The sequence below is a fragment of the Pyrus communis genome, chromosome 4 (assembly GCF_963583255.1).
Source record: "Pyrus communis chromosome 4, drPyrComm1.1, whole genome shotgun sequence".
Taxonomy (NCBI): Eukaryota; Viridiplantae; Streptophyta; class Magnoliopsida; order Rosales; family Rosaceae; genus Pyrus; species Pyrus communis.
This window is the reverse complement of record NC_084806.1, coordinates 1,745,960-1,773,432: the sequence shown is the minus strand read 5'-3', so window position 1 is coordinate 1,773,432 and position 27,473 is coordinate 1,745,960. Positions and strand designations below refer to the sequence as shown.

The 27,473-nt window shown below is 36.0% G+C and overlaps 4 protein-coding genes across 5 annotated transcripts; all 4 read left to right on the top strand.

Moving 5' to 3' along the window:
• The first annotated feature begins 221 nt into the window (after window positions 1-221).
• Window positions 222-1,499, top strand: LOC137731656 (heavy metal-associated isoprenylated plant protein 20). The gene is made up of 3 exons (XM_068470834.1): window positions 222-381; window positions 557-632; window positions 991-1,499. The coding sequence occupies exons 1-3, from the start codon at window positions 310-312 to the stop codon at window positions 1,281-1,283; spliced, it is 441 nt and encodes a 146-aa protein (XP_068326935.1). The 5' UTR covers window positions 222-309; the 3' UTR covers window positions 1,284-1,499.
• Window positions 1,500-9,385: 7,886 nt separating this feature from the next.
• Window positions 9,386-11,538, top strand: LOC137732536 (heavy metal-associated isoprenylated plant protein 37-like). The gene is made up of 3 exons (XM_068471857.1): window positions 9,386-9,736; window positions 9,905-9,980; window positions 10,284-11,538. The coding sequence occupies exons 1-3, from the start codon at window positions 9,698-9,700 to the stop codon at window positions 11,333-11,335; spliced, it is 1,167 nt and encodes a 388-aa protein (XP_068327958.1). The 5' UTR covers window positions 9,386-9,697; the 3' UTR covers window positions 11,336-11,538.
• Window positions 11,539-15,735: 4,197 nt separating this feature from the next.
• On the top strand, window positions 15,736-18,800 carry LOC137733005 (multicopper oxidase LPR1-like). Its single transcript, XM_068472232.1, has 3 exons — window positions 15,736-16,038; window positions 16,857-18,311; window positions 18,463-18,800. The coding sequence occupies exons 1-3, from the start codon at window positions 15,826-15,828 to the stop codon at window positions 18,514-18,516; spliced, it is 1,722 nt and encodes a 573-aa protein (XP_068328333.1). The 5' UTR covers window positions 15,736-15,825; the 3' UTR covers window positions 18,517-18,800.
• A 399-nt stretch (window positions 18,801-19,199) lies between these two features.
• Window positions 19,200-22,720, top strand: LOC137731942 (uncharacterized). Of its 2 annotated transcripts, XM_068471209.1 has the most exons (10): window positions 19,202-19,460; window positions 19,555-19,683; window positions 19,784-19,900; window positions 19,980-20,108; window positions 20,357-20,536; window positions 21,143-21,283; window positions 21,450-21,632; window positions 21,745-21,816; window positions 22,064-22,229; window positions 22,378-22,720. In XM_068471209.1, exons 1-9 carry the CDS (start codon window positions 19,341-19,343, stop codon window positions 22,214-22,216), a joined length of 1,224 nt encoding a protein of 407 aa, XP_068327310.1. In that variant the 5' UTR covers window positions 19,202-19,340; the 3' UTR covers window positions 22,217-22,229; window positions 22,378-22,720. The 2 variants fall into 2 exon arrangements, with proteins under 2 accessions (XP_068327311.1, XP_068327310.1); XM_068471210.1 differs by lacking the exon at window positions 21,745-21,816 and having other exon boundaries at window positions 19,200-19,460.
• The last annotated feature ends 4,753 nt before the right edge of the window (window positions 22,721-27,473 follow it).

The following is a 27,473-nucleotide window of genomic DNA, read 5'->3' as shown; positions in this document are numbered from 1 at the left end:
AATCTCCAATACACAAAACTAAATTATTAAAATTCATATATGAATTTTGAGTCCAATGTTTTCTTATCGATGCAAAGACTCAAAAATGAGTTTTAAATCTTTGCATTATTAGATGAGGACCGAGTCACACTACATTCTGATTATAAATATCTTTGTTCTCGCCCCAAACACACTGCCTTTGCAGCAACACATTCCCTTTCCCTCTCTCTCCTCTCTCTCTCCTTTCTTCCCCCCCCCTACCCCTCTCTCTCTCTCTCACTAGCAAAAAAAAAAAAAAAACTCAGATCAGAATTATCAGAGTGGAGAAAAATGGGTGCTCTGGATGCTCTTTCAGACTATTTCACAATCTCAAGACCAAGAAAGAAACGAAAGCCAATGCAGGTATACTATACATCATCAAAACCTTCAAAACCAAAACAAAATCTCAGTTTGGCTTGTGATATTCTGCTCCATGTAGTAGTTTGCATGTGCCTTAATCTCTTCTGATTAAGTTTTTCCATGGCTAAACACGTAACTAATCACATCTCTCTGCTCTTAATCTTGTTTAATTTTGCAGACGGTTGAAATCAAGGTGAAAATGGACTGTGATGGCTGTGAAAGGAGAGTCAAAAATGCTGTTTCTAACATGAAAGGTTCGAACTTCTCCTTCTCTATACATGTTATTTACCCAACCCTAACTGCAGCATGACTAACTAGGTACTTAATTAGGAACCCATGATTAATTTTTTATGATAAGAAAGAAAAAGGAAGCATATATACATGCACGTGATGATCATCAAAGGCTGGACACCAAGAGTTTCTGAGCATCCTCGTAAAGCAAAAGTCTTCTGCAACTCACAGAAAAATTTACTTTGACTCTCTTCTCCAGTACTCAAACATCTGACATAATAATTGAATCTTAGCTATAATATGTGGGACGGGACCCTTGTTAGTTAAACCTAGTTAGATTAATTAAATACAATATCAAGGTGTTATTATGCATAAATTCAGGGGCTAAGCAAGTGGAGGTGAACAGAAAGCAGAGCAAGGTGACGGTGACGGGATACGTGGAGCCAAACAAGGTGTTAAAGAAAGTGAAGAGCACAGGGAAGAAGGCAGAGATTTGGCCGTACGTGCCTTACAACTTGGTGGCATATCCTTATGTCGCCGGAGCTTATGACAAGAAGGCTCCCTCCGGCTACGTGAGGAACGTGACTCAGGCACTTCCGGGCCCGAATGCGCCGGATGACAAGTATACCTCTATGTTTAGCGACGAAAATCCACATGCTTGTTCTATCATGTGAAGTGATTTAGAAGTAATTAAGAAGGGTTGAAATTCACTGGCTTAATTAAATTAGACTACACAGTTAGTAAATTATTGTTGTATGCGGACTATGATCGATCTATGCCACGTTGTGCTTTGAGTTTTGTCTGTATTTAGGTTGGTTTGTGTTGTTTAATTTTCGCCTTGATGTTTAGGGTTGTACGTACTTAATTTGATGATGATCATTTTCGGTAAACTTTTTGAGTGTTCTCATGTCATCAAGTAAAATTATTATGATTGATGATATTTACATACTTATTTTTACTTCTTACACACTCCTTTCAATTCTTTGTTTTCAAACCGAATGAATTGGAAAAAATCAATGAACAAAAATTTAAAAAGTTATGTGAGAGTGAGACCAAAATTAAAAAATATATATATATATATATATATATTTTTTTTTTTGTGAAAAATATCTTTGAAATGGAGGAATTCTAGCGTGTGACCTTTCAGATCATTGTCCATGCGGAACTAGTCACGCCAATAGAGAGCCTGTTGTATATTACCCACCCTAAGTTCACCCTATTTGATGTCAAATACGGAAGGGAATACAAAAAAAAACTCATCTTACAAATAAGGTGATCGGGTCATTGTATGCAAATTTTCTCCATATTATTGTCCTTCCTTGCTCATTAAATATTAGATTAGGTATGTTTTGTAACACTAAAAGGGTAAAATAATACCCAATTAACAATATAAAATCAAATCATTCGACGTATGTTTGCAAATGAAACAATTAAACAATCAAATCACTGTCTCTTAGATATGTGCAATAGAGTGGCGGAATCATCAAGCCTTTTTGTGAAATTTTTGAAAATATTCTTTATGATTATATTTGAATATTTGTACACTGATGCATTTGTGCCCTACCAACACCAATCAACCATCCATTTTAAATTGTTTTATATCCAGCACTTCCATTGAAGATGGAAGAAAGATATCTCGGGACTTTTCATCCTCTTCGTTGGGAACTTTGGGATAAGGACCATAAGGTACAAGCGCTCCATACGCAGAACAAACTTCTCCTACATTTGGCATTATTAGACAAAAATATATTGGCAAGAATTTGATCAAGGATTCATAATATAATATAGTTTTTTAGTCAAAATAGTTCATGAGATTAGTATAACTCTTTACTTTGGTCCTTAATATTAAAAATTGATAGAAGTGGTTCATGAGTTTGTCTACCGTAAATTATTTTGATTTTTTCGTGAAAAATCTTCATTAAATAGAAAAGCAAGTAAATAGGTTAATTCGACAAAAATACCTTTAATTTTATACTAGTCACCATAAGCGTTCTAGATCTAGCTTCATTATAATTATAGCAAAAACAGAATACGTACCGCATACACTACTCATATATTCAACAAATGATATATTGATCAATATATGTTTGATATATGAGTGACCAATCGACTGCGATATGTCTCAATTTTGCTACAGTACATCGAGATATCTTTTAAAATTTTGTCGTATATATGTGGATACATGTCCAGTAAATCATACTATCCTAAGCTTCTGGGTAGTTTCCACGTGTAACATGTAATCGCACTTAGCATATCTGTCGTCCACTTAAAAGTTTTGATCCGAATTAAGAGTAAGATTTTATAAGAGTTGCCACCTGGTAAAATCACAACTCAAAAAGAGCACTGAAGGGATAAGCTCCATGTAACTTTCACTACTCCACCTACTCTGATCAGAATTCATATACAACAATAAAAAGAATTGAGAAGATAAGCCTTCATGTAACTTTCACCCCCAAAATATATGCTTATGCTGCATGCATGAACCAATATGTTATTATATATAAAAATATACTCACTTTTTTGGGTCATACCAGATATGTATTTGGAACATCACCAGATTTAGAAAGAACCAATAGTATTGTGATTTCGAAACCAATCTTGTGATTATATTAGTTATTCCTAAAATACGAAATCAACATGATTGACCCTGTCAAAATGATAATTAATATTGTATACTACGTACTATCTTTTGTTTGGGAACATTTATATGCACTCGTTGCATGCAACATCTTTATAGTGTATATAATCATGGGCAGCTCATATACAATGTCGCAGAACGTGAGAGAGATGTTGCATGTAACTGCAACAAATGCGTGCACGAGGTTTCTCTGCTTTCGTTTACTGTACGTGTTCTTCAAAAGTGTACCGTCACCATCAGATGAAAAAAAAAATATGCTTCTCGGAAACTTACAACTTTGCTCGGTTTAAGGGCAAAGACTTGATGCTCTCGAATCAATTAGTTCCTTTTTAAAAGTTTAAACGATGTTTATGGTGGATACTTCATGCTTGGTCAAGATGCAGGCTCTTTGGCATGTTATTTTGGTTGAAAAAAAAGAATATCGATCACAAAGTAAAAAAGGTAAGGGAGATTCCTTGCGTTAGTCAGCTTCTTCGTCTTTCGATTTTGGAAGTCTGAATTCAAAAAAAAAAAAGGCACTTCATATACACTTGTACAAGATGTTCACTTCATTTATGAATATTCTTTGAAGAATGGACCTGAACACGATATCGTTTTTAAGCTTTGCCATCTTGACTTCCTAGCTTTGTTTCTTAATTATAAGTTGTAAGCCACAAGGGGACTTTCTCAAAAGTAGGACTCTCTGTCACCTCACAGTTTAACGTCAATTTTCGTGCTAACATTTATGCCAAAAATATGAGATGACAGATAATTCATGAAGAGTCTAACTATTTAGAGAGTCTTCTTAGCATTTCTCTAATCTCTATGGTTTGAGCTAATTAAATTCCACTATTTTATGCCCCCATTATTGCAATTTAACTCCCGTTGTAGTTTACTCATTGTTGCAAGTCAAATACAAAGTTAGGTTTGCCATTTTTTCTCGAGTTACATACGTAAAGGTAAATTAGACGTTTTTGAGGTGTAAAAACATCATATGCATGCCTGGACCTCAAAGCGCTGAATCCGTAGAAATTATGGCGGAGTTCAACCTGTTTTGAAATTATAACAATTAGTAAGCTACAACGATTAATTGCACCTAAACTACAACCATAATAAAACTTGCGCCTAAATCCGAGGTTCGTTTACCTTATGGCGAAGAGTAACCCGTAATAAATCTGGGCCGTTGGCATGGGCCCAAGAAAAAGAAAAAGAAAAAATGTGGTCGAATGGGACCTCTAAATCGGTGTTTTAGGCATCACCGATAGAGATCCTAAATGGAGTCTCAACAATCGTGTAGTTTCTAAATATATGGACAAAAGGCTCTCAAAAGGCCAGAATTAAATACCTCAAAGTATCTCAACATATAGAGACTCAAATAGTGGACCTCTTATTAATTTTGAGTAGGAACGATGATGCTCTTTATGTTTGTTTTTCCTTGTATTTTGAACCCATCCACATGAGACAACTTCTCATTTAATTTTCTCCTGTGGCTTTTTTTTTTTCCCTTCTCTTGAAAATTAAATGTTTATTTTTATCAATGGTCACAATACTCCAACAAAATAAACAATAATTTTTTAAATATTTTAATCCTTACATTTAGGGATTATAATATAAGGATTTCTTATTGCAAACAATATTCTTGATGTTGGTGGTGGGAGTTCCTAAGTATGAACTCCCATTAGAGATGCTCTTAGCGTCTATGATAGTGTATTGCATTGAAAAATGGGTCAGAACAAGCACAACGGCCTAACAATAGAAAATTTTTCTTATATAATAACATATAACATATTGTTATGTATTCTGGACACAACGAAAATTTCTGTTAACAATTGCCCACGCACAAACGTTCTTTCAATTTGCTCACCGGTCCTTGAACCCTATTTATCGATGAATTTGCCTATTCGATTCGTAAAAGTTGGTCGGGACCAAAATATAGGGCGTGGAATTGAATGTGGATGCAATGAGAGCCCTTACTTTCCTTCTTGCACAAGAATAGTAGAATACACACCTTTCACCTTTGTCTGATTGCGTGCTACTCTCTCTGTCTGGTTTAAAGCAACTTCGGGACTTTGAAAAATTGCTCAGAAATGGATAAAATATGACCAAGTGAGTTGGGAATTTGTGAACCATTTAAAGGGTAACAAAGTGAACTTTCCCTTTGTCTTTTAGAAACTCGAATATTCTTTTAAAGCCTCTATATGATTCCTTGACGTTGGTAGTGGGAGTTCTTAAGTATGAACTCCCATTAGAGATGTTCTTAGCGTCTATGATAGTGTATTGCATCGAAAAATGGGTAAGAACAAGCACAATAACCTAACAATAGAAAAAATTTCTTATATCATAACATATAACGTATTGTTATGTATTCTGGACATAATGAAAATTTTTGTTAGCAATTGCCCACGCGCAAACGTTCTTTCAATTTGCTCACCGGTCCTTGAACCCTATTTATCGATGAATTTGCTTATTCGTTTCGTAACAGTTGCTCGGGACCAAAATACAGGGCGTGGAATTGAATGTGGAGGCAATGAGAGCCCTTACTTTCCTTCTTGCACAAGAATAGTAGAATACACACCTTTCACCTTTGTCTGATTGCGTGCTGCTCTCTCTGTCTGGTTTAAAGCAACTTCAGGACTTTGAAAAATTGCTCAGAAATGGATAAAATATGACCAAGTGAGTTGGGAGTTTGTGAACCATCTAAAGGGTAACAAAGTGAACTTTCCCTTTGTCTTTTCGGTTTTTTTCATTGCAATCCCTAGCTACATGCTCTATTTTAGTAACTCCCCCAAACTAAATCCTAGAGCATCTTCAAAAAAGATATCAAATAAGTAATAACAATAATAAAAGACAACGCAAGTGTTTTTGAATCGATGTGCCAATTCTTATGTGGCATGACATGGAATGAGAATAAGAGAAGATTCTGTCAAATTTGACAACTCCTTCAAATCTATTTTTAATTATTTAAAATCAAGATTTGTTCCGCATAACGCCAGGAGTCTTGACAATTTCTCCATTACCACTGCATATCAGCCAAAAAGAAAACTAATCACAAAGTACTAAAAACCATCAAACTGAAGATTAGAATACATCTTGCTGGAAGGAGCTCCTAATCGAAGAAGCTGAATCCCATATCGTCATCACTCACTTCCTTGGGTTCTTCCTTCTTCTATTATGCTGCAAGAGCAGCGGTAGCAGGGGCAGCCCCACCGACACCTGAACCAGCAACGGCAACAGCAGCATTGCGGCTGCAAAACCTCAACACTTTACCATTTTTATTATGGGTGGTAGAGAGGTGAGGGAGACAAGAGGAATGATGGGTGGTAGAGAGCTGCGCGACTGCAAACCTCAACACTATCGTCTAGGGTTTTAATCTATTTTTAGTTATGAATAAATACTTTTCTTCATTATTAATTATTTTTTTGTTTTACAAATAATTATAAAAAGTAATAATATAATAAATAATAGTTTAAATTTGACATAGCGGATGGTGAGCAAATTAATAAAAAAATCAAAATGCCACATCAGCCTTCAAATTTAAATTTCATGTTTAAAATTTAACATATCATTTGGAGATGGTCTTAGACTTCTATGCAGTTAAAATAATAATTAATATTGAAAAATAATTATTAATAATTAACAATTCTTAAAATATAACCTAGTGACAGGTCATAACAACCTCAGCATCAACATCATGCGGTTTAGAAATGTGGTATAATTTAACTGTTTCTTTAGCATTACTCGTTTTCACCAAAAATATGCTAAGCGATCATTTTTTTAAATTATATTTTGTAAATAACATAAGGTAACGGTTGATTGGGGACTCATTGTTTCATGATTTAAAAGAAGCAATTCGATCACCAATTACTAAATCAAGTGATTTATAAAATTAAAAAAAAAAATTCTTTAGCTTCACCATTTACAATAATGTGATGAGTTCTTAAAGTCTTATTCAATTTTTGCCTTCCTTTGGCTAACTACCCTTGTCCCTAGGAGTTAGGACCACTGTTATTGGAGCTCTCACAATGTTGTCAATGAGGGAAAAAATTACTTTGATTTATGAATGCACTTCAATTAAAAGAGTAAAGAGTCCAACTAACCCTAACTACATCTACTGTAGCCTTTATTACATTCTTAACATTTTCTTGCTTTGAGAAATGGAACGTAAAAGTACCGGAATTTCAAATCTATCACGCATTGTTACGTGTTTTGATTTTTCATATAAAGTCACATAATTCATTTGAAATATTATTATTTTAACATTCTCATTTCATATAGATTATTTCTTTTTTCTAAGTTTAAAATGTAAATTCCATTCAATAATTCGTTTGATTTTCATATTTAGATTGCATTATTTCATTTGTTTGCTTGTTTCTTGGAATAAATTCCATTATTTACACGTATTTGATATTTAAAGGCTATACACCGTATGGGTTGAAGCACAAAAGTAGAAAATGTGAGGGAAACTTTCGGAAATAATGGTAAATGCGGGGATCCAAAAGTGAAAAACCACTACGGTCCAACCCATTCCTCGTAACTGAAACCCTATTTGTCTTGCACCCCACGGTTCACCAACTCTGACCCCATGTCCTCCCCACTCACCGGGATACGTGACCAACGGTTCAATTTTTTTTCTTTCAATATTTACTATTGGTGCCCTGTTTCTTATTATTTTTACACAATTTCTCACACTATTTTTCAATTTCTCAGTGCGGTACTGTAACATGGGCCGGGCCGAAAACAATACATCACGTTACTATTATCGATGACTCGACTTGAATTTAAAATATTCTTATCTATGAGTAAAAATGAATATTATTATAGTTTTTACTCATATAAATGAAAATAAATATAATTTAATTATAATTTTAAAATTTATATTCTATACTAAATAAGGGAAAGAGGGTCGAACTCAAATAGAAAAGCCTTATCATAATAATTCATCGCTGACAACTTAATTTAAATTAAAACATATGTCCTTTCAGAACCAAGTTTGGACATATGTGTTTTCTTCCTTACAAAGCCCGATGGGACTTGGAATGCATTATTTATTGTACCACAATTAAAATACAAATATAGATGTATTGTTATTTCACAACGGTAATGCTCTCTTTGAATAAAAATCCTTCATGTAACATGAAAGAAATTCTCTTTGGATCTTTTCCACCTAATTCATCAAGGTTATAAATTTGGACACTTAAAATTTGATCTAACGACTAAAGTTAATAACTTTTTTACGAGGTCTTTTGTTTTTAGCCGTTGGATCAAATTTAAAGAGTTCGGATTTGTGAACTTGTAGGATTAGGTGGAAGGGATTTGGAGATGATCCATCCCATGTAACGAAGGAGAAATTTTAGTATGCCTGATGCATGGTCATTTTTTCCTATAATTATTTTCGTTATTCTCTCAGGTCGTTTCCTCAGTGATTGTTAAACCATGTGCCGAAGAATGGTAATTATGTGGCACGTCGACTAGCTTGAATGGGTGTGGGTAGTACTGAGTCGGTTTTATGGTTTGAAGACCCCTGATTTGATTAGGGATGTATTGATGGAAGAAAGTATGTAATTTTGCTTTACTGTCATTTGAGGATAGTTTATCTATCATGGGGGAAGCTCTTTTCCCTTCGATTGGGTTGAAAGTTTCGACAAAGTTTTATTGAGGCCCATTAAGCACACTATCCTCGGCTTGTACATATTTGAATTGTTTTCAATGAATATTGTACTTCATTTAAAAATAAAAATAAAAGAATTGAGATTTCAGCTAAGCCACATAATAAATAGTCTAATTTGGTATCGAACCTAAAATTCGAACTTAACACCTCTCATTTTCAAATGAAAATAAATATCATCGGATCATAATACTTGATGACATTTTTAAAGTACTTTTAAACTTGGGTAAGATTTTGTCTTTAAATTTTAAATTAATTATATTATTACATTTAATGTATCAGATCGTGTTCCTAACTTCTAATGACAAGGAGAGTGAGAGAAAGAAAGAAAGAAGTATAGAAATTCAGTCTGTCTAGTCGTTGTTCTTGTACTTTTTTTTAAATTTCTTTGCTTTTCTTGTCCAGTATTTAACGTTAGATCACATCATCTCAACATTCAGGCTTTTCTCTTCTTTTTCTTTTGTGTACTCTCATTGTTTTTCTCAAATAAAATATTTAGCTTCTACCCTCTGGTGACAAGACCCATGTGCTTTTCTTTTGTTTGCTTTTGAGGAGAAATAAAAAATTCCAATAAATAAATAATTATACATAAATAAATTAAGAAGCATCTCTTTCTCTCTACTTCCAGTCTTCTACTAAAAGTTGCAGGAAACCCAAAAAAAAAGAAAACATACTTTTTATGTTTTATTTTGGTCAATACACGCCCAGCCTTTTCATTACACTGCCACTTCAAACCACCCAAGCTCCCAACACCTCAAAGAGTGAGAAAGTGAACTTTCTTACCATCCAAACAGAGTTTTGAAGAAATGACCAAAGACGATGACTTTAAGCTCCTCAAAATCCAGGTCCTTTTCTATTAACCCACATTCTTTCCCTTCACTCTCTCTTTTTTTTTTTTTTTTTTTTTCCCTAAATATTATTATTTTTATTCAGTCAACATGTTGGTCTTTTTCCGAAGGATCTTGGTTTTTGTTGTTTGGTTTTTTATTCTTTTTGTTGTTGCATTTTTACAGACTTGTATTCTCAAAGTGAACATTCACTGTGATGGTTGTAAGCAGAAAGTCAAGAAACTCCTTCAGAGAATTGAAGGTACTCACTTTTTGTAGTGTTCTTGTATTTTAATTGATGACTAACTTACTACCACTTTTCTCTTTCTAAAAGCATATTATTGTAAGACTTGTTTGGTTACTGAGAAAAGTACGCTAGAAAAAAGGGTAAAATTAAGTAAAAAGATTTTACCATTGATGAATTTAGGAGTAATTTTTGCATAAAATTCTCACTCATTCTTCAAGATATGATTGAAAATTTTCACCCATTTCTGTTTAAAGTTTACCGTTATGTGCATTTCTTATTCAGTTTTCTTCCTTGTTTTGAAACCCAATTCTCCTACAGGTGTTTACCAAGTGAAAATAGATTCTGATCAGCAGAAAGTCACAGTTTCTGGAAGTGTGGATTCTGCAACTTTGATCAAGAAACTGCTCAGAGCTGGGAAACATGCTGAGATCTGGTCCCAGAAATCTAATAACCAAAGCCAGAAGGGAAACAACAACTGCATCAGAGATGACAAGACCAAGAACATCAACAACAACGAAGGGCAGAAACAGGGCATCCTCAAGAACTTCGAAGCCTTCAAAAACCAGCAAAAGTTTCCGTCTTTCAGCTCCGAGGAAGATGATGACTTCTTCGACGATGAGGAAGAAAGCGAGGAGGACGAGCTGCGATTTATCCGTGGGATGCTCAGGCAGCAGCAGCAGCAGCAAGCAAATGATGCAAAGAGAAATGCTGGAGTGATCAACGCGGCTGCTGCAGCTCCCAACAATGCGAAGATGATGAACAACAATGTTGGAAGTGTGAATCCCGGGAAGAAAGGTGGGCACCCAATTCAGAATATGAAGGCGAATCCAGGCGGGATTGATCCGAAAACAATGGCGGCCCTGAAGATGAACATCAATAACGGTGAAGCTACAAGAGGAAACATGAATGACCTGAGTGCGATGATGAGTTTAGCCGGTTTTCATGGAAATGGTGGAAATGTTGCTGCAAATGCTGCTGCTTTGGAAGCAAATCCCAACGTTCTTGGAGGGTTTCAGGCACAGGCAAACCCTAATGCAGCAGGTTTCCCAGGTGGTGGATATACCGCGGGGCAAATTGGTCAATACCCATCTTCTATCCTGATGAATCCAAATGGGTACACCCACCCATCACAGATGATGAACATGCAGGCTAGGCAAGCAGCAATGCAGCAACAGCCACAGATGATGTATCATAGGTCTCCCTTGGTTCCTCCTAGTACTGGCTACTACAATTACTATCCTAGCCCCGGCCCTAGCTTTTCCCCTACCGCCGCCGCATACCCCTACGGCAGTGAGCCTGGTTACGGCAGTAATAACACTGCTGCTCACATGTTCAGTGATGAGAACACCAGCAGCTGTTCAATCATGTAATTTCATCATCTAGGAAAAAACAAATGTGTAGAGTAGGGGGAGGGGAGAGTGAACTTCTCGGTTTTATTGGTGGGGTTTTTTGGACGACGAGTCGTTTGTTGGAGTGAATCTAATCACTTATCTGTGTAATGTAATCTGTAGTTCTTGGGGTAATGTTTCCCCTTCTTGTTTCAGGACTGAGTTTAATCCAACCATCCTAGTAAATAATCTGCTTTGTTCCTGTATTTTCGTCTTTGTAGTTACATTTCCTTTTCAAACAAGATGTGTACGAAAATAGGAGGTCGGGTACAATACATCTCACTCAGTAGTACGGGTTTTATGCTAAATATAACAGTTGCAAGATCCCTTAGATTGTTTGATGCAAGGTCTAAATAGTTAATTTTCCGGATCACATAGTGGTGCATATCATGGATGAATAATGGCAACAATGGAAAAATTAATTGAGGGATTTGTCTAAAATTAGAACGTAATGAAACTCCAATGGATGATATTCAATATAAAAGATTATAGATACAAGAGTAAAAATCTGAGTGAACAATTGATACTCTCATCGCATTTTGACCTAAATAATCCATTCTTTTGTGGAAGTGATTTACAAACATCGTTCTCTTTCTTTATATACTCTTGCTCACGTTTAAGTCGAAAAATCAAAAGAGAATAATAAGCCAAAAATAAACAAGATTGTCCAATAATCGTTTCCCTATTTCTAAGTCATCCGAGTTTGGGTTTTTAGGTTACGGTCGATTCGGAAACTGGATAAATTTTATGATGCCAATTGGGGGACAAATGTGGCATCGGATGGTGCATTTGTGGTCAGCGGGGAGGACTGAGGGGCATCATGAAATTTGCGCAGGGTTAGGAACAGCTGGGCTGACAATGTCCAGTGGTATAAAATGCAAACACAGTATTTGCCACATGAACCAGATTTGCACGCGTATGTCACGTGCGTCTTACTTTTGATGCGTGCAAAACTTGTTAACCAAGAGGACCACAGGGCTTATTTGCAATTCTCACTTGTGGCCTTGTGGGTGGTTGGTGCTCATCTGCAACTTGCGAAGATTTGGAACGTGATCAATATAAGTCAATACAGAAGTTAGACGTTTCAGTTTACAAGTGTTTTTAGAATAACCAAAAATATTTGTAATAAATTTTAGGGTAAATTACATAAAATTATTTTAACTATTGAATCAGTCGCAATTTCATATTCCTTTAAAATTTTTTAATGTCATACCTTATTTACGAATTTTTTACAATTTTATACCTTCTATCAGTTTTTTGTCAGTTCTTCCGTTAAATAGTGACGTGGTTTAATACGAGCCCACTATCTATTAAAAAATTAATAAAATATTAAAAAACTAAAAAAAAAAAAATCATTTAATATTTTTTTTTAGATGAGGAACCCACCCCATATCCCCTCTCTTCCCCCTCCCATCTTCCCCAAAACCAAACCCAAACCCCACCCCCCTTCTTCCGTGCTCCTGTCCTTCACCACAACCCCCCCCCCCCCCCCCCCCCGGGCGGGTCTTCCCAAAACCCAAAACCACCCAGATCCCACACCATCGCTCGACTCCCTCCCTCCCACCCTTCCCGTCTTCCCCAAACCCAAAACCACCCAGATCCCACACCATCGCTCAACTCCCTTTCTCCCACCCTTATTATATCGTTTAAAGTGAACAATACTAAAAATTTTTCATTAAAGTTCTCTTATTTATTAGATTACAACTTTGATTGATATTGATGAGACTTCCACCATCATATCATATATATATATATATATATTGGCACTAATATTACTCACTGCCGTGAGTGGTAGCAGAAGTGCTTTTACACCCTGGAGGTCCACAACTAGAAGAGGAAGGGCCCCTTGTTAATTTTTCAATTCAACCACTCAAATCGTACTTTCCACCACTAAACATATATAAACTTGTGATATATTTGACGGCCACAGAAAATAATAGAATGTAATGATGAGCGAAATATAATTATCAGCCAATCCTCAACTCGTGAGTAAGAGCCTAAAACGTCTTAGGGTCGAATTTCTTTTGTGACAAATTCAATACCAATTTATTCATCTCTTTCTTTATTATAAATATGTTGTTGTATAAAAAAATTAGACATAAATCATGCCTATTGTATCACGGATTGAATATCGATCTCAGATCTATATCCATAATAAGTGGGGTCACAAAACCACTTCGGAGATGAGTTTCCAAACTAGCCTAGTTCAATCCAATGTCCAATTCCCAATCCAAACCAGCCCATCAAACGTGCATTCCCATATCGATTTGGCAACCTAATGCGTCCAAATGCGGATAAAACTCATGTTGCTGCATTCAAACTTCGCCTTATGTAAAGCTATAAGTTTTTTTATTTTTTATTTTTTATTTTTTTTATAAGGGAACTAGTTGGTGGTTTTATCACGTCGGTCCACTTTTCTAGAGATTGAAAAAACTCACATAAGCTTCTCAGTCTCTCTCTTGCCACTATTAAAATATCATCTGACAAAGTTAAAAGGTGAGCCAAGTATTATCCTAATTCTATTTATTCCTAGGAGAGAGTTGCATTGCACTATGTTTATTTTCCTTTATTTGCTTTTCAATACATTTGATAAAAAAAAAAATCATCTTTATATAGTAATATATTAACATCCTAATTTTATTTTTCCATGAAAAATAAAATTTTAATATCCTAATCGAGATTGTCAACATAAATTCATTAAAATTTTAATATCCTAATCCAGATTGTCAACGTAAATTCATTCGGGCCTCTTTGCCTTGGTCCTCGTTGTGATTCATTCGTCAAAAAATAACGTCATTCATTTAATTACAATATTAATTAAAGAATAAGAACAAAGGATGCAATAAATTTCTGTTCATAAGAAAAAAAATTGTAATACAAATAAAAATATGATAAATACAGAAATTCCTAATGCCTTCGCGAACATGTCCTTGTGCTTCTTTTTTTTCTTTTTTTTTTTATTTTCCGGAAATACTAAACGGAAGTGCTTTATTGACAACAATTACTTTGTTTATATATACAAGGCCGTGGATTACATTTGTGACAGAAAGAAATGAACACGAAAAGAAATCTATTGCCAAAGTTAAAACTTTTAACTTATCACAGAAGTATCAGATTCAACAACTGAGTTACAGAAAGATGTTGAGCCATGACGGCCTGAGTTAAAATCTCGTTGGTAGCTAATCTATCATCCACTCTAACAAAATATATCTTTTGACAAAAAAAAAAAAACAATTGAATTACGTGCAAAAAAAAAAAAATTACGTAACAATATTTGATTTGTTGAATCTTGATATTTACTTTATATTTTTATTTATTACTATTACGCAAAGTGTTGACACATTTTTGGTGAATAGATTTGGAAATAAATTTGGTGATTAACAAATAACAAAGTCCATAAAAAGAAATATATTTCTATTTCTATTTACATATTATTTTTACTTGCCGTACAACCTGAATATACAAGAAATATCAGACAAACGAGTATCATCCAAAAGCCAAAATGGCCACCTAAAGAGGAGGAGGGAAGAACAAACCCAGCAACCTCAAAACTCATTTACAGGTAAACCGTCACAAGATAAAACCATCACCAAAGAGGAAGGAGGCATTGCTGCCCATCTATAAGAGCTCACGCTCGAATTGGCACATAACGCAGAATCCAAAGGGGAAGGAGGGCCCTACAGGAAATGCTGCGTATTTTTTATAAGGTGAGGTTAGATAGATTATCTGCCTAAATTATTTTATATACAATGTGATTTGTCGGTTAATGATTAATTTCTTTATTAAATTATTACAGGAAAAACGTTGTATCTAGACCTGGTTTTAAAAAATAATTTCTCTTATATTGAGTACTACGGTCTAGTGATATTTTTATTCACTTATAAGGGAGAGATTTTAGGTTTGATTCTCAGCAAAAGCATATTTGAATCACATTATTGCTAACTCATTGTGAGGTTAAACCCACACCCTCCTTTTTAGTACAGATAATATTGTTTGTTAAAAAAATATATATAATTTCCCTAACATTTTCCATTATGCATAACATTTTAAACATTTTTTTCTTCTTTCTTTAACATCATATCCCAACAGACGAAATTAACCAAAGAGAAATAATTAACACGCACCTGTTTTAATTTTGATCGTTGATTTTATTTGGTTTATTTAGTATAATGGCTAAAAATCAAGAAAAACATGTGAGAAACAAAAAATGGTATGTGAAAATCGTATCCCTTAGCCAAATACTTTCCCTTTTTCTTCTTTTTTTCCCATTATATTTCGAGTCCGACGAATCCAACACATCCAAACAAGAAAACGCTGTCCAGCCGCCTTTAAAACAACAGTCTCTCTCTCTCAACTCTCAACCTCCTCCTTTCCGCAAAACACCTACTCAGATAAATCACTTTTCCAATAAGCACTTATCTCTCTCTCTCTCTCCCCCCTCCATGCAACCGAGCTAAGACAGAGAGAGAGAGATGGTTAGAGCCCAGAGAGTTTTGGTGTTATTAATATCTTTTCTGGGGTTGCTTTTGGAGACTTCATGGGCGGAAGAGCAGCTTGTAAATCTGACCAGGCTGCACATGTTTGTGGATGAACTTCCCGATATGCCCCTACTCAAAGGCTTTGATGTTGTCGATGGTGTTCCCAAACCCAAGTCATTAAAAATTGGCATGTACATGAAAAAATGGGTAAGCAACCCAACCATCATTCAATTTGCATTTATTTTCTAACTGTTGTAAATTGTATGGCGTAATTGTTGATAATTAGATTTTTACATATATGTTGATTAACACGTTTATTTTGGATTGATGATGAATTGATAATTCGGTCTAAATTTTAGGTAGTTAGGTAGACTAAATTTCATAGCTATTTTGCAAACTATCACTAGTTGAAAAGAAACACATTAATTAACACATAAGTAATGAGAATTGTTATTGACATTCAAAAAAATTTATTTTACACTCTAAACTTTTTATAATTAGAAAGAAAAATACATTTATGAAAAATGTAGAATGAGATTTTTGAAGTGCTAATAACAGTTCGTTAAGTAATAATCCAGTTATTATAGCTTAAGATCGGACCAAGATGCACAGAAGGGTCACCAACCCAATTCCATATTCACAGTTGTAAAGCTGCTTCCCGTAATTTAATTATTACTTTATTAGTGGGATCTTATTAGGGATCAGGATCCTCTCCTGATATTAAAAAAATAAGTCTGCTGAGCAAGTAATCGTAATCGTTGAAATTCGATCCAATCCCTACAAACGGAATCCTTTAAAAATAATAATACTTGTAATCGTTGAATTAAATTTCAATAATCATGATTGTCTGCTCAGCAGATTCAGTTTTTAAGGTGAGGAAAGGATCCTGGTCCTTATTAGTGAGCTCGTTTAGACCGCGACATAAATTCCGATGTCGCTATTTTGGTCTTTTTTCCATTTTTATCCATTTTTAACCCCTTCGTTTGTCAGTGTAATCTTTTTATATTATTTTATTTTCTTTGCAGAGATTCCACCGAGACCTTCCGGCGACTCCAGTGTTCGCCTACGGTACACATAAGCGCACAGCAACGGTGCCTGGTCCAACAATCGAAGCCCTCCATGGAATCGATACCTTCGTGACGTGGCGTAATTACCTCCCCTCCAAACACATTCTGCCTTGGGATCCCACCATTCCAACGGCCTTACCCGCTACCAACAAGGGCGTTCCTACTGTGGTGCACCTCCACGGCGGCATCCATGAACCCGCAAGCGATGGAAGCGCAGAAGCATGGTTCACCGCCAAATTCAAAGACCGTGGGCCCGCTTGGCCGAAGCGAAGATATCGCTACCGCAATCAGCAACAACCCGGGAACCTGTGGTACCATGATCACTCCATGGGGTTGACCAGAGTCAACCTCCTCGCAGGTTTGATTGGGGCCTACATTGTCCGTCAGCCGGAAGTCGAAGACCCGTTTCGACTCCCAATTGGCGAATTTGATCGAACGCTAATGGTGTTCGATCGTAGCTTTCGCACCGACGGTTCGATATACATGAACTCTACCGGAAACAATCCCTCCATACACCCGCAATGGCAGCCGGAATATTTTGGTGACGCAATTATTGTGAATGGGAAGGCATGGCCGCAGCTGAAGGTACGACGTCGTAAATACAGATTCCGAATTATCAACGCTAGCAATGCGAGGTTCTTCAGATTCTTCTTCGCCAACGGTTTGAGATTCATCCACGTGGGGGCTGATTCGGCGTACCTTGGGAAACCGGTGGGGACCAAGGACATTTTGCTGGCGCCTTCTGAGATCGCTGACGTGGTGGTTGACTTTTCGAAGTCCAGGAATGCCAATGCTATCCTAGCCAACGATGCACCGTATCCTTACCCATCGGGTGATCCCGTTAACATTGCTAACAGTAAGGTCATGCAGTTTTTGATTGCTGACCATTCAGAGCTGGACACGTCACGTGTTCCGGCGTGGTTAATTCAGTACCCCGCTCCTGATCAATCGAGTGCATCACGCACACGATACATTGCAATGTATGAGTACACGAGCGACGCGGATGAGCCGACACATCTTTATTTGAACGGGAAATCTTATGAGGCACCGGCGACGGAGATCGCGAAAGCGGGGACCAGTGAGGTGTGGAACGTGATCAATCTGACGGCGGACAACCATCCGTTACACATTCACTTGGGACTGTTCGTTGTACTGGAGCAGAGGGAGCTGGTGAATGTAGAAAAGTTTAAAGATTGCATGAATAAATTAAACGACGCCGTCAAGTGCCAAATAAGCAAATATGCAGTTGGCAAGAGAGTAGAGGTGCCAGCTCACGAGAAAGGTTGGAAGAATGTGTTCAAGATGAGACCCGGTACCGTGACACAGATATTTTTGAGATTTGCTTACATACACTCGAATGCATCGTATGAGTTTGATCCTACTGCGGAGCCTGGTTACGTGTACCATTGTCATGTAAGTATAGCTTTTAAATTTTGTTTCACTTACACTATGTGTGTTTCATTTTATTTTCGTATCAGTGATATAATTTAAACTACTCTAATATGGTGAAAAATTGTTAATATTCATAGGGGTTGACATGTAATTTTAATTCTATTTTGTGTAGATCTTGGATCATGAGGACAATGCCATGATGAGACCTTTAAAAATTGTCCGTTGACAAGGGCGACTGGATACGAGAGACTCCCGGATGCAAAATGATATATAATTGTTTACACAACAAAATCTCTCCACCGAGACCCACCAGTAGTTAAAAGTAGCACCGATACTTTCATGAAGCATATGCAAGATTCATAGACACAACTTTGAATAACAAGGAACTCCCGCGGCAAGGCAATGTGGCGTTTTTGTCACAAATATTGATTGTTACAGCTTGAGATGGTAAAAGAGTGCGGAAATCATTTTTCTACCTCAGCACACTCTTTACAAAGTATAGAAGCTGCATTTTGTGGCCTTTTTGTAGGAACTTTGGGCTGTTGGCCCATTGCACCAAGGAAAAAATGGAAAGTTCCTTCTAAAGCATTCAATAAAAACAATTTGCAATGCTTCTTGATACAGATTTTTCTTTTTTGGATCTTTGAGGAACTTTTAATTTGGTGAGTCAGAAATTTTTTCAAATGTGTAAACTTGTACCCTACAAATTTTTCATCAAATCATAAAAAATTATGGATAAATTTGCCGATTTGGAGTAAATTATCACTTCATAAATGAAAGTACAGAAAAATATAACATAAGTTCGAGTTCATTTGCGGGTGATCTAAATCGCTTTAGTACTAGATAGCGTTTTACCGCAATAATGAAAACTAATTATTTTATATAAAATTAATTTTGAAAAGATGTCGCTTTTAAAAAAACAATTTTGATTGAGGAAACTTACTTTTAAAGACGGGAGTCAGCGGATAACATTGGAAGCACGGCCAGTCAGGAACAGCGGGAAATGGGATAACAGTGCTGCCTCCGAGTTCCGTCGACGGGGAAAACGAGATGACAGTAATTCTGAGCCGTCCGTTCCTCTCCTTGCCCGTCCAAAACCGACGATTCAACAAATCCCGACCGTCCGCTCCACCAAGCATCTCATGCTTCAATCCCCGGCACTCCTTCAAGGTCAGTTAATTACCGCCAAACAGTCCTCCCATTTATTTGAATTAAATCATGAAGAGAACTAAAATTGTTGCTCTGTTTGGATACGGTGATTAAGAGAGACTACACGAGCGTAATGATAGTCCCGACCGGGATTGGAGCCGCCATTGGCGGATACGCCGGCGACGCCCTGCCCGTCGCCCGCACTCTCTCCTCCGTCGTCGATTGCCTCATCGCTCACCCCAACGTACGTATTTTAAATTTTAAATTTAGCGTTTTGAAGTCCCGAATTTGGCAGTCTCCGAGTCTGCCACTGTGACGTTGACTAATATTGACCGTCGCGGCAGGTGCTGAATGCGGCGATGCTTTACTGGCCAATGCCGAATGCGTTGTACGTCGAAGGTTATGCCCTTGACCGCTTTGCTGAAGGCCTATGGGGTCTCATGCCTGTTCACCAAAACAAGGTAATTTCGGAAATTGAAATTTAATTTTCTCAACACATTTTATAGGTTTATTTTACTTAGTGTTTGATTTGTGAAGTAGGTGGGTTTGGTTCTTGATTGTGGCATCGAGGAGGAGCTTCGTGTTCGCCATTTGCAAGTGGCGGATGCTGCGAGGGCTTCCCTTGGCTTGCCTGTTGTGGAATATGTTGTCACTGACACTCCATTGCAGGTACTAATTTAGCTGTTGAAACTTGGATTTGATTTTGTATTGCGTTTATCCGGTTATTAGGTTTTTGATCGTTAATTGCACATTATGTATGCCTTTCAAGTTTCAATCTCATTCGAAGAAAGCGCTTGAAAACTCGGCAATTGCAAAGAGATTTAGTTGTTACTAGCTTCACTTTTCTTTGCTGCCAAGCCTGTGTTTTCATCTCAATAATTGTGACTGCACGAGATTGAATGGGACAAGTTTTACAGGTAGAGAAGTGGGTTGATCCAAAAACTAGGCAATCAACAGGGAGGATTAAGCACCCTGATTCACTATTGAGGGCTGTGCAGGCTTTAGTTAAACACTCGCAAGTAAATGCTGTTGCAGTTGTTGGACGCTTCCCAGACGGTGATGATGTTCAAGACACAGACGATTATCGACAAGGGATGGTATGTTAAATTTTAACAACAATATAATGCATGTTCTGTTTTGTTATGTGTAAACTTTCCTGAACTCTCGACTGCAATTTTATTATGCAATAAGTTGAAGCGAGCCAATTGCTTATTGTACTTGGTTTACTTAATTTTGTTACAATGAGTCCGTTGAACATGACCCTGAACAATAAGTTTCCAAATTTCACATTTGGGTAGTGGTCCGGTTTTATGTAACATTGAAAATAGGGAAGATGTCGACGCTGCTAATATTTTTCCTCCTTCCCCCTCCCATTCCACCTTTCTATACTAACGTGCAATTTAGGATACTAGTGTAATGACAGGAATTGAAACTGCTTAGACGCATCATGTGTTGTACAGGCATCGCTCTCTAGTATTTGTGGTTATCACATAGCCACGCACAACCATAAACATCAATTTACAGTTAAAAACTAATCAGGACCATGATTAATATAGGAATAAGGTGATATTAATGATGACATACGAACGTTTTGGTTTGTTTGATATTACACTCTACTTCAGACATTACCTTCAGCAGCAAGACTGAAGGCATTCTGTTTATTTGTATAAAGTCGACATCTCATTTCACTTTGTACCTTACAGGGAATTGATCTATTGGCAGGGGTTGAGGCAGTTATAAGCCATCTAGTGGTGAAGGAGTTCCAAATTCCTTGTGCACACGCTCCTGCTTTATCACCACTCCCCATGACCCCATCTCTATGCCCAAAATCAGCTGCTGAGGAGGTCAGTAAATTTTTGCATAACTCAGAGTCTCGATGGCCGGTCTATGAGCGTTAGGAGATAATACTCGTAGGGAACATTGGAAAAAAAAAGTAGAAATGAAAGAATATGATATCAATGCTCTTCTGGAAGGTGATTTCTTTGTTCTCTATTTTTCTATGTGCAACAGTTGGGGTACACATTCTTGCCATGTGTGCTTGCTGGGCTTAGTAATGCACCACAGTACTTGGTAAAGAACTCTGAGTCGGAGAATGGTTGCATACTTGCTAGTGATGTTGATAGCGTCATCCTTCCTAGAGATGCTTTTGGAGGACATGGCGCTATTGCTTTTGCACGAAGCAAAAGAAACAAGGTATAATCTTGGAACCTGAGGATGTTTTGCCTATTGCACGTATCAAAAGCAGATTTGACTGATATCATATGGCTACTTTTTCCTTGTGATACTAATTCTAATTTTATTACAGCCACTTATAATTGCTGTGGATGAAAATGAAACAGTCCTTGATGATACACCAGATAAATTTGGGATTGAAGCGGTATGTATCCAAATGTGCAATCAAATGTGTGCACATCCCGTCTTCTCATTTTCCCCCCTTTGGTTGTTGGGACTTGGGAGTAACTTCTGGGATGGAAGAATTTCCACGTGTCTCGTTCTAATTTATGGTGTAGTGATCTGTACATATCATTATTCATTTGTTCTGAACATACGTACCCACTAGGAAAATGGCTTTGCTTCAACTCATAGGCTTTATGTTTCTAAGCTAAATGAAACTTTTCCTGCAGGTCAATGTCTCAAACTATTGGGAAGCAATTGGTGTCATTGCAGCACACAAGGCTGGAGTAAATCCGCATTCTCTACGAAGAAATAGGATTAAGAATCTTCAACAAACTTCTCTGTTGCCTGCCAATGGTTACGCCGTTAAAATGCCACAGTAATCGGCTGATTAAAGTAGTTACATTTCTCTTTCCAACTAATTTTTTTAGGCTTTAACTATTCAAGTTTCGAAATACATCATTCAACACTTGAGAATTTTATCACGTTGGATTTATGGTTGAAGATTCAACCTGCTGTTCTCATAAAGATGTTGATTTTTCAGTAGGTGGAACGGATGCAGCTTGGTGACTTGTTGAATCCGCTACTGACTTTTAACCAGGTGAATCATCTGGTCACGAATTAAGCGCCATTCGACGTGGATAGGCGGCACCGAATACCAATTCATCAACCTAAATGTTGATGGAACGTGAAACTACAAGTCAATGGTTGTCTCGTATTTGTTTCGGTACGTTTTAGATCTTGATCAGAAGTAAAATCAATTGGTGGTGATCAAATTTTGTACTGAGTGATGATGCTAATGCTGATACACATAAACACATATAGATATATCTGTTTGTAGACAAATATACATATAATTGAACGATGACCATATAATTTGTTGGTACTGTCCTATTTCTTATCTTTGTATACATATAGTTGAACGATGACCATAGAATCTGTTGGTACTGTCCTTGTTCTTATCTGGTACCTGTCCTAAAAAAATTGGGACGACTCTCTGCACCCCCACCTGCCGTTCAAAACTGGGGTTATTGACAACACAGAGCAGAAAGTACAAGTTTGAATTGTTTTGCGAGTTTTAATTGTTTATGTTACAATTTACAACAGCAGTCTTGACTCTTGAGAGGTTCAAATCTAGAAGCTGCCTTGACTGAGTAATTATTGTTCATCTTTTTGTGGAAAAGGGCAGTCTGCAAGGATCATAGATTGTGCATGGACTTTTCCTTGTGTTGGTAAGAGCATATTTAAATGAGATGTAAAAAATTATACGTAGAATATTATGACAAAAAAAGACTAGTATTTTTGTTTCAAATGAGACGTTAAAATCCTACTTGGATTGATATTCTTTACTTTGCTGTCAAATTTGAAGATAGCTTCAAAAAAAAAATTTTGTTTGTTTTATTTTAATGCTAGGTCCACAGATTGTCTTTATTTTTCTCACTTGTTGATTATTTTATTATTAAATTTTGACTCGCGTAGTTTTATAAATAATAAAAAAGCATTGGACACTTTGCAAAATGTGATGTTACCCATCAACTATAAATATGAAATTTGACATTCTTCTCGATAAAAGCACTTTTGTGGAACAAAAGTACTTTTGAAATTTTCTGCCAAATACAATGAATGATTTTGGCTGCCAAAAAACTATTTTTATCCGCTATAGAAGTAAGTCTCAAACAAGCTCGACTTTCTAGAAAACCATAATCAATGCAAATAACTTGGTTAGTTGATGCAGGATAAAGGGATTTAAGGTTGTGATTCAAGAATCCGGATCTTATTTGTGAGATCTGGAAACCCGTAAATCGTGTCCATTTATCGTAAATTGTGTAGTTAGAAATTATTTTAAATATTTTTATTTAAAATTAAACACGAATAATACCTAATAAAAACTGAACATATGATGTACGATAAACGAACACGATTTACGAATCCTTAATATCCTCACCAAAAAGACCAGAGGAGGATCCTGTCGGTTGTTTCAGAAAACCTTAACCTACGATTTCAGAATCCAATGTTTTGATTCTTCGTAAATGGGTACATGAGCACTAAAATATTGTCTCAATTTAAATACAAGAAAAACCTAATAATCATTAAAAGAGAGAAAATATATTATACTATAATAAGTTGAAAGGTAGATAGTGAAGGAGGAGGTGCTTATCCGTGACTGGCAACCGTGTTCGAAATGGCAGATAGTGCTTTGCTGGTAAAGTGATTGGCGGTGGCTCGCTGGGAAATTTTAGATAACATGCATGGCAACCGTGTTCGAAGTCATAATAATATAATGTTGAGATTTGCTGGTAAAGTGCTTTGCAAACATGAATCATATGTAAGAGCTAGCTTCACCATATGATTGTTTATATACCATTTGATTTCACGTGAGTATAACGATTAATGTATTAAGTTTCAGGTTTTATGAGAGCCCAGTCCATACCTTTACGAGGATAATTTATATGGACCGAATACACTGTCACGATGACAACTTATGACAACTTATATCATAAAACAATCATGTGCATGCTAACTACGCTTCACATAAAATCATATTACTAAATCCGGACGTAATAGTGACGGTGGACGGGTTCGTAAAAGTTGGTCTATACGTTGATGCTTCCCGTATAAAACAGGTCAACTGATTAATACCCTATGCTATAATGTTGTACAGTATATGGAAAGTCGGGTCCAAGAAAAACAGTGTTACTTGCATGCAGCTGTCATTGATCGAGACCTGTTAAAAAAATACAGTAAACATGAGTCGAACATCCAAGCACTGACATGCATAAAAATATTGCTATAAAAGTCAACAAATAGTTTTCCAAGTACTAGAAATTATGTCATTGCAAATTTTGAATAATACGGCATTCCTGCCCCTCTATCAGTGTTGGGCCAGTTTGAGCATAAGATTAAACCAGATGAATCCTTTGTTGATTTTTGTTTGACATAGGAGAAGGCTGCTGGTACGAATACTAAGGATAATTGGTTGGAGTTAGGATAGGATCAGATTTGAATTCTTTTGGTGTGACCAAAACTTACAAATATAGTCGTTTGATTAATATTACAGTTTAGTGATATTGAGAGGTTTTAAGTTTGACTTCTATTGTTGAACCATATGCATTATTGCTAGCTTATTGTGAGGCTAAGCTCATCTGTCCTCCTTAGTTTAAATAATATCGTTTGTTAAAAAAAAAGTTCGACTTCCATTGATGGCGAGCTCTATGCCACATTATTATGACTGATTAATTGTGTGGACAAGCCCATATCCCCACCCCTTAGTGTAAATATATAATTATATTAAGGAAAAAAAATCAAAATTTGACGAAAGAATCTTCTACGATAAAACTAATTGGTAATAAAGAGAATAACCACATTCAAGGTTGCTTAAAATTTTGAGGTGAGACTACACTTCACATCCTAATTAATTCTTCGTGTAACCATACTCAAGCCAAACGCATAAAAAACACATTTGAGTGTTGTGGAACACATGTAGTCCTTGAACTTCCAACATAAGAGAACTTCAAACATAAGACAAGGCAACCTGTTTTAATATTATGCAAAAAGAAGAAATTCCATTGTAAAATTAAGTGACAATGAAGAGAGTAGCAACCAAGAATTTTCCATGTAGTTGTATGCCATTCAATTATTCAAGATGTAGAATCGATCTTATTTTTCATGTATACCATTTTTCTTTTTAGACTTTTACGAACAATTCCTTGTCCACGAAAGACAAATGTTAACGATAAAGATGTATTTTTATAGCACCAAATTAAAAGACTAGCTTGGAATAAAAGTACATTTCAAACCAAAAGAAAAGAAAATATAAGAGAAATACGTAGCTGGGGGCAGCTGCCAAGCATGCGGAGAGGCAGCTCGTCCGTCAAATACATATGGCATTTGTTGGACAAATACGTACACATCATGCTGCAGCTAACACAAGGCGAAGGTGGCATGCTTTCTTTACCTTCAATCTTTCCAATATCCTTTATTAAGGGTTTTATTTCTATACAATATATATATATATATATATATATAATTTTAATTTTGATACCATCCAAATTAAGTTGCTAGATAATGTATGTGCTATTTTTTGCCTGAAAAGTCATATGCTCATCGATCACTTGCAGTTCAACCCTACCAAGATTTCTTCATAGCCTTAACGATATTGAATTATATGAGGATTTTTTTTTTTCAAACAAGACTATCATTGAATTGTGCTTTTAAGATCCTAACTCAAATCATTAAAAATAAGATCTAGACTTTAACGGCATATATTACTTGTTATAAAAGACAACCCACTTTTTTTTCTATCATATTTCTCACAAGTCTATACGTTATATATTGCAAAGCAAATATGGTTGCGCAAAAGGTTTGCAATTCTTGGATCTTGTTTACACACAACCTTGCATATAATTTAGTAATTTTTCTCAATTGTTACGCTTAAGATAAAATATGATCATATGCATGTCTATAAGATCTAAAGAAACCTTGTTTGTTAAGAAAAAATATCTGTTTACCGTAGAGAATAAGGAATACCGATCAGAGATGTACTTAGCAAACAAAGAAAAAGAATGAATCAGATCTCTATGTATTAATTTACACATTAATTAATTATTTAGCTTTTTTTGTTAGTAGTCTTCTTGCAGTCGCGCGCGTGTGTGTGTATTATATGATGCACCTGGACTCAGTGCCGAGATTTTATCAACAGACAATGATTGATAGTGTTTAATTTGAAGTTAACAAACTTAATTCTTCTCAACTTTTTTCCTTTTTAACGATAAAGTAACAAACTTACTTAGCTCCAATCACCCTAGAGCAGAAGGATATTACCCGTCCTACTATCCAGATCCGTATATTTTAGACAAGTAATATATAGACAACTCTCTCTCTCTCTCTCTCTCTCTCACATACACACACCCACACCCATCTTTCTTGCATGCACGAGAGACACATGCTCATCAAGAAGTCCAACAACCTAACTCCCAACCTGTTGTGGATATTGTGTGTGGATATATTGTTTGTCCTTGTTTCTTCTTCAATCAATGACTAGAAACGTACAAAGATGGGCATTACCTATGGTCCCCTTCTAGCTTTAGCAATTACTAATAAACAGGTTTACAGGTAGCTTAATTGTTGATTACAATGTTTTGTAAGAGAAACAGTACTAATCAATTACATGCATGTGAAAGCTGGTTGATATATATATATATATATATATATATATATATATATATATATATATATATATAACGTATGTAACAATTGAAGATCATCGTCACCATCGGCCCTTTATATATAAACTTCAAACTAATACTTATAATATATATGGGGTTTTAATAAATTAATTTCCTCAATATTGCGTATTAATTAACCTAAACTCTACGTTAATTAATCTCCACAGGCTAGGAGTTTCGACAAATGTTGCTCAGAGAATCAAAATCAGAGAAAAAGATTTATCAAACCCTAACAGTTAATTAATTGGACCCTAGCTACTAAAAACTAATCTATCAATTTGTATACAGGAACCTTTAAAAAATTGTTAGTATTTTTAAGTCTAAATTAACATGATCGATCCACCTAGAATCATTATTAGCATTGCCATTGGGCTTATTAAGTTTATAATATGGTCAGAAAGTGAAAGCTCCAACC

Coding starts and splice junctions, on each gene's coding strand:
- LOC137731656 (XM_068470834.1), top strand. CDS start 310: ATGGGTGCTCTGGATGCTCTTTCAGACTATTTCACAATCTCAAGACCA. Junction 382..556: donor AGAAACGAAAGCCAATGCAG/GTATACTATACA, acceptor TTAATTTTGCAG/ACGGTTGAAATCAAGGTGAA. Junction 633..990: donor TGCTGTTTCTAACATGAAAG/GTTCGAACTTCT, acceptor GCATAAATTCAG/GGGCTAAGCAAGTGGAGGTG.
- LOC137732536 (XM_068471857.1), top strand. CDS start 9,698: ATGACCAAAGACGATGACTTTAAGCTCCTCAAAATCCAG. Junction 9,737..9,904: donor TTAAGCTCCTCAAAATCCAG/GTCCTTTTCTAT, acceptor GCATTTTTACAG/ACTTGTATTCTCAAAGTGAA. Junction 9,981..10,283: donor ACTCCTTCAGAGAATTGAAG/GTACTCACTTTT, acceptor ATTCTCCTACAG/GTGTTTACCAAGTGAAAATA.
- LOC137733005 (XM_068472232.1), top strand. CDS start 15,826: ATGGTTAGAGCCCAGAGAGTTTTGGTGTTATTAATATCTTTTCTGGGG. Junction 16,039..16,856: donor GCATGTACATGAAAAAATGG/GTAAGCAACCCA, acceptor TTTTCTTTGCAG/AGATTCCACCGAGACCTTCC. Junction 18,312..18,462: donor GTTACGTGTACCATTGTCAT/GTAAGTATAGCT, acceptor TATTTTGTGTAG/ATCTTGGATCATGAGGACAA.
- LOC137731942 (XM_068471209.1), top strand. CDS start 19,341: ATGACAGTAATTCTGAGCCGTCCGTTCCTCTCCTTGCCCGTCCAAAAC. Junction 19,461..19,554: donor ATCCCCGGCACTCCTTCAAG/GTCAGTTAATTA, acceptor ACGGTGATTAAG/AGAGACTACACGAGCGTAAT. Junction 20,537..21,142: donor ACGATTATCGACAAGGGATG/GTATGTTAAATT, acceptor TGTACCTTACAG/GGAATTGATCTATTGGCAGG.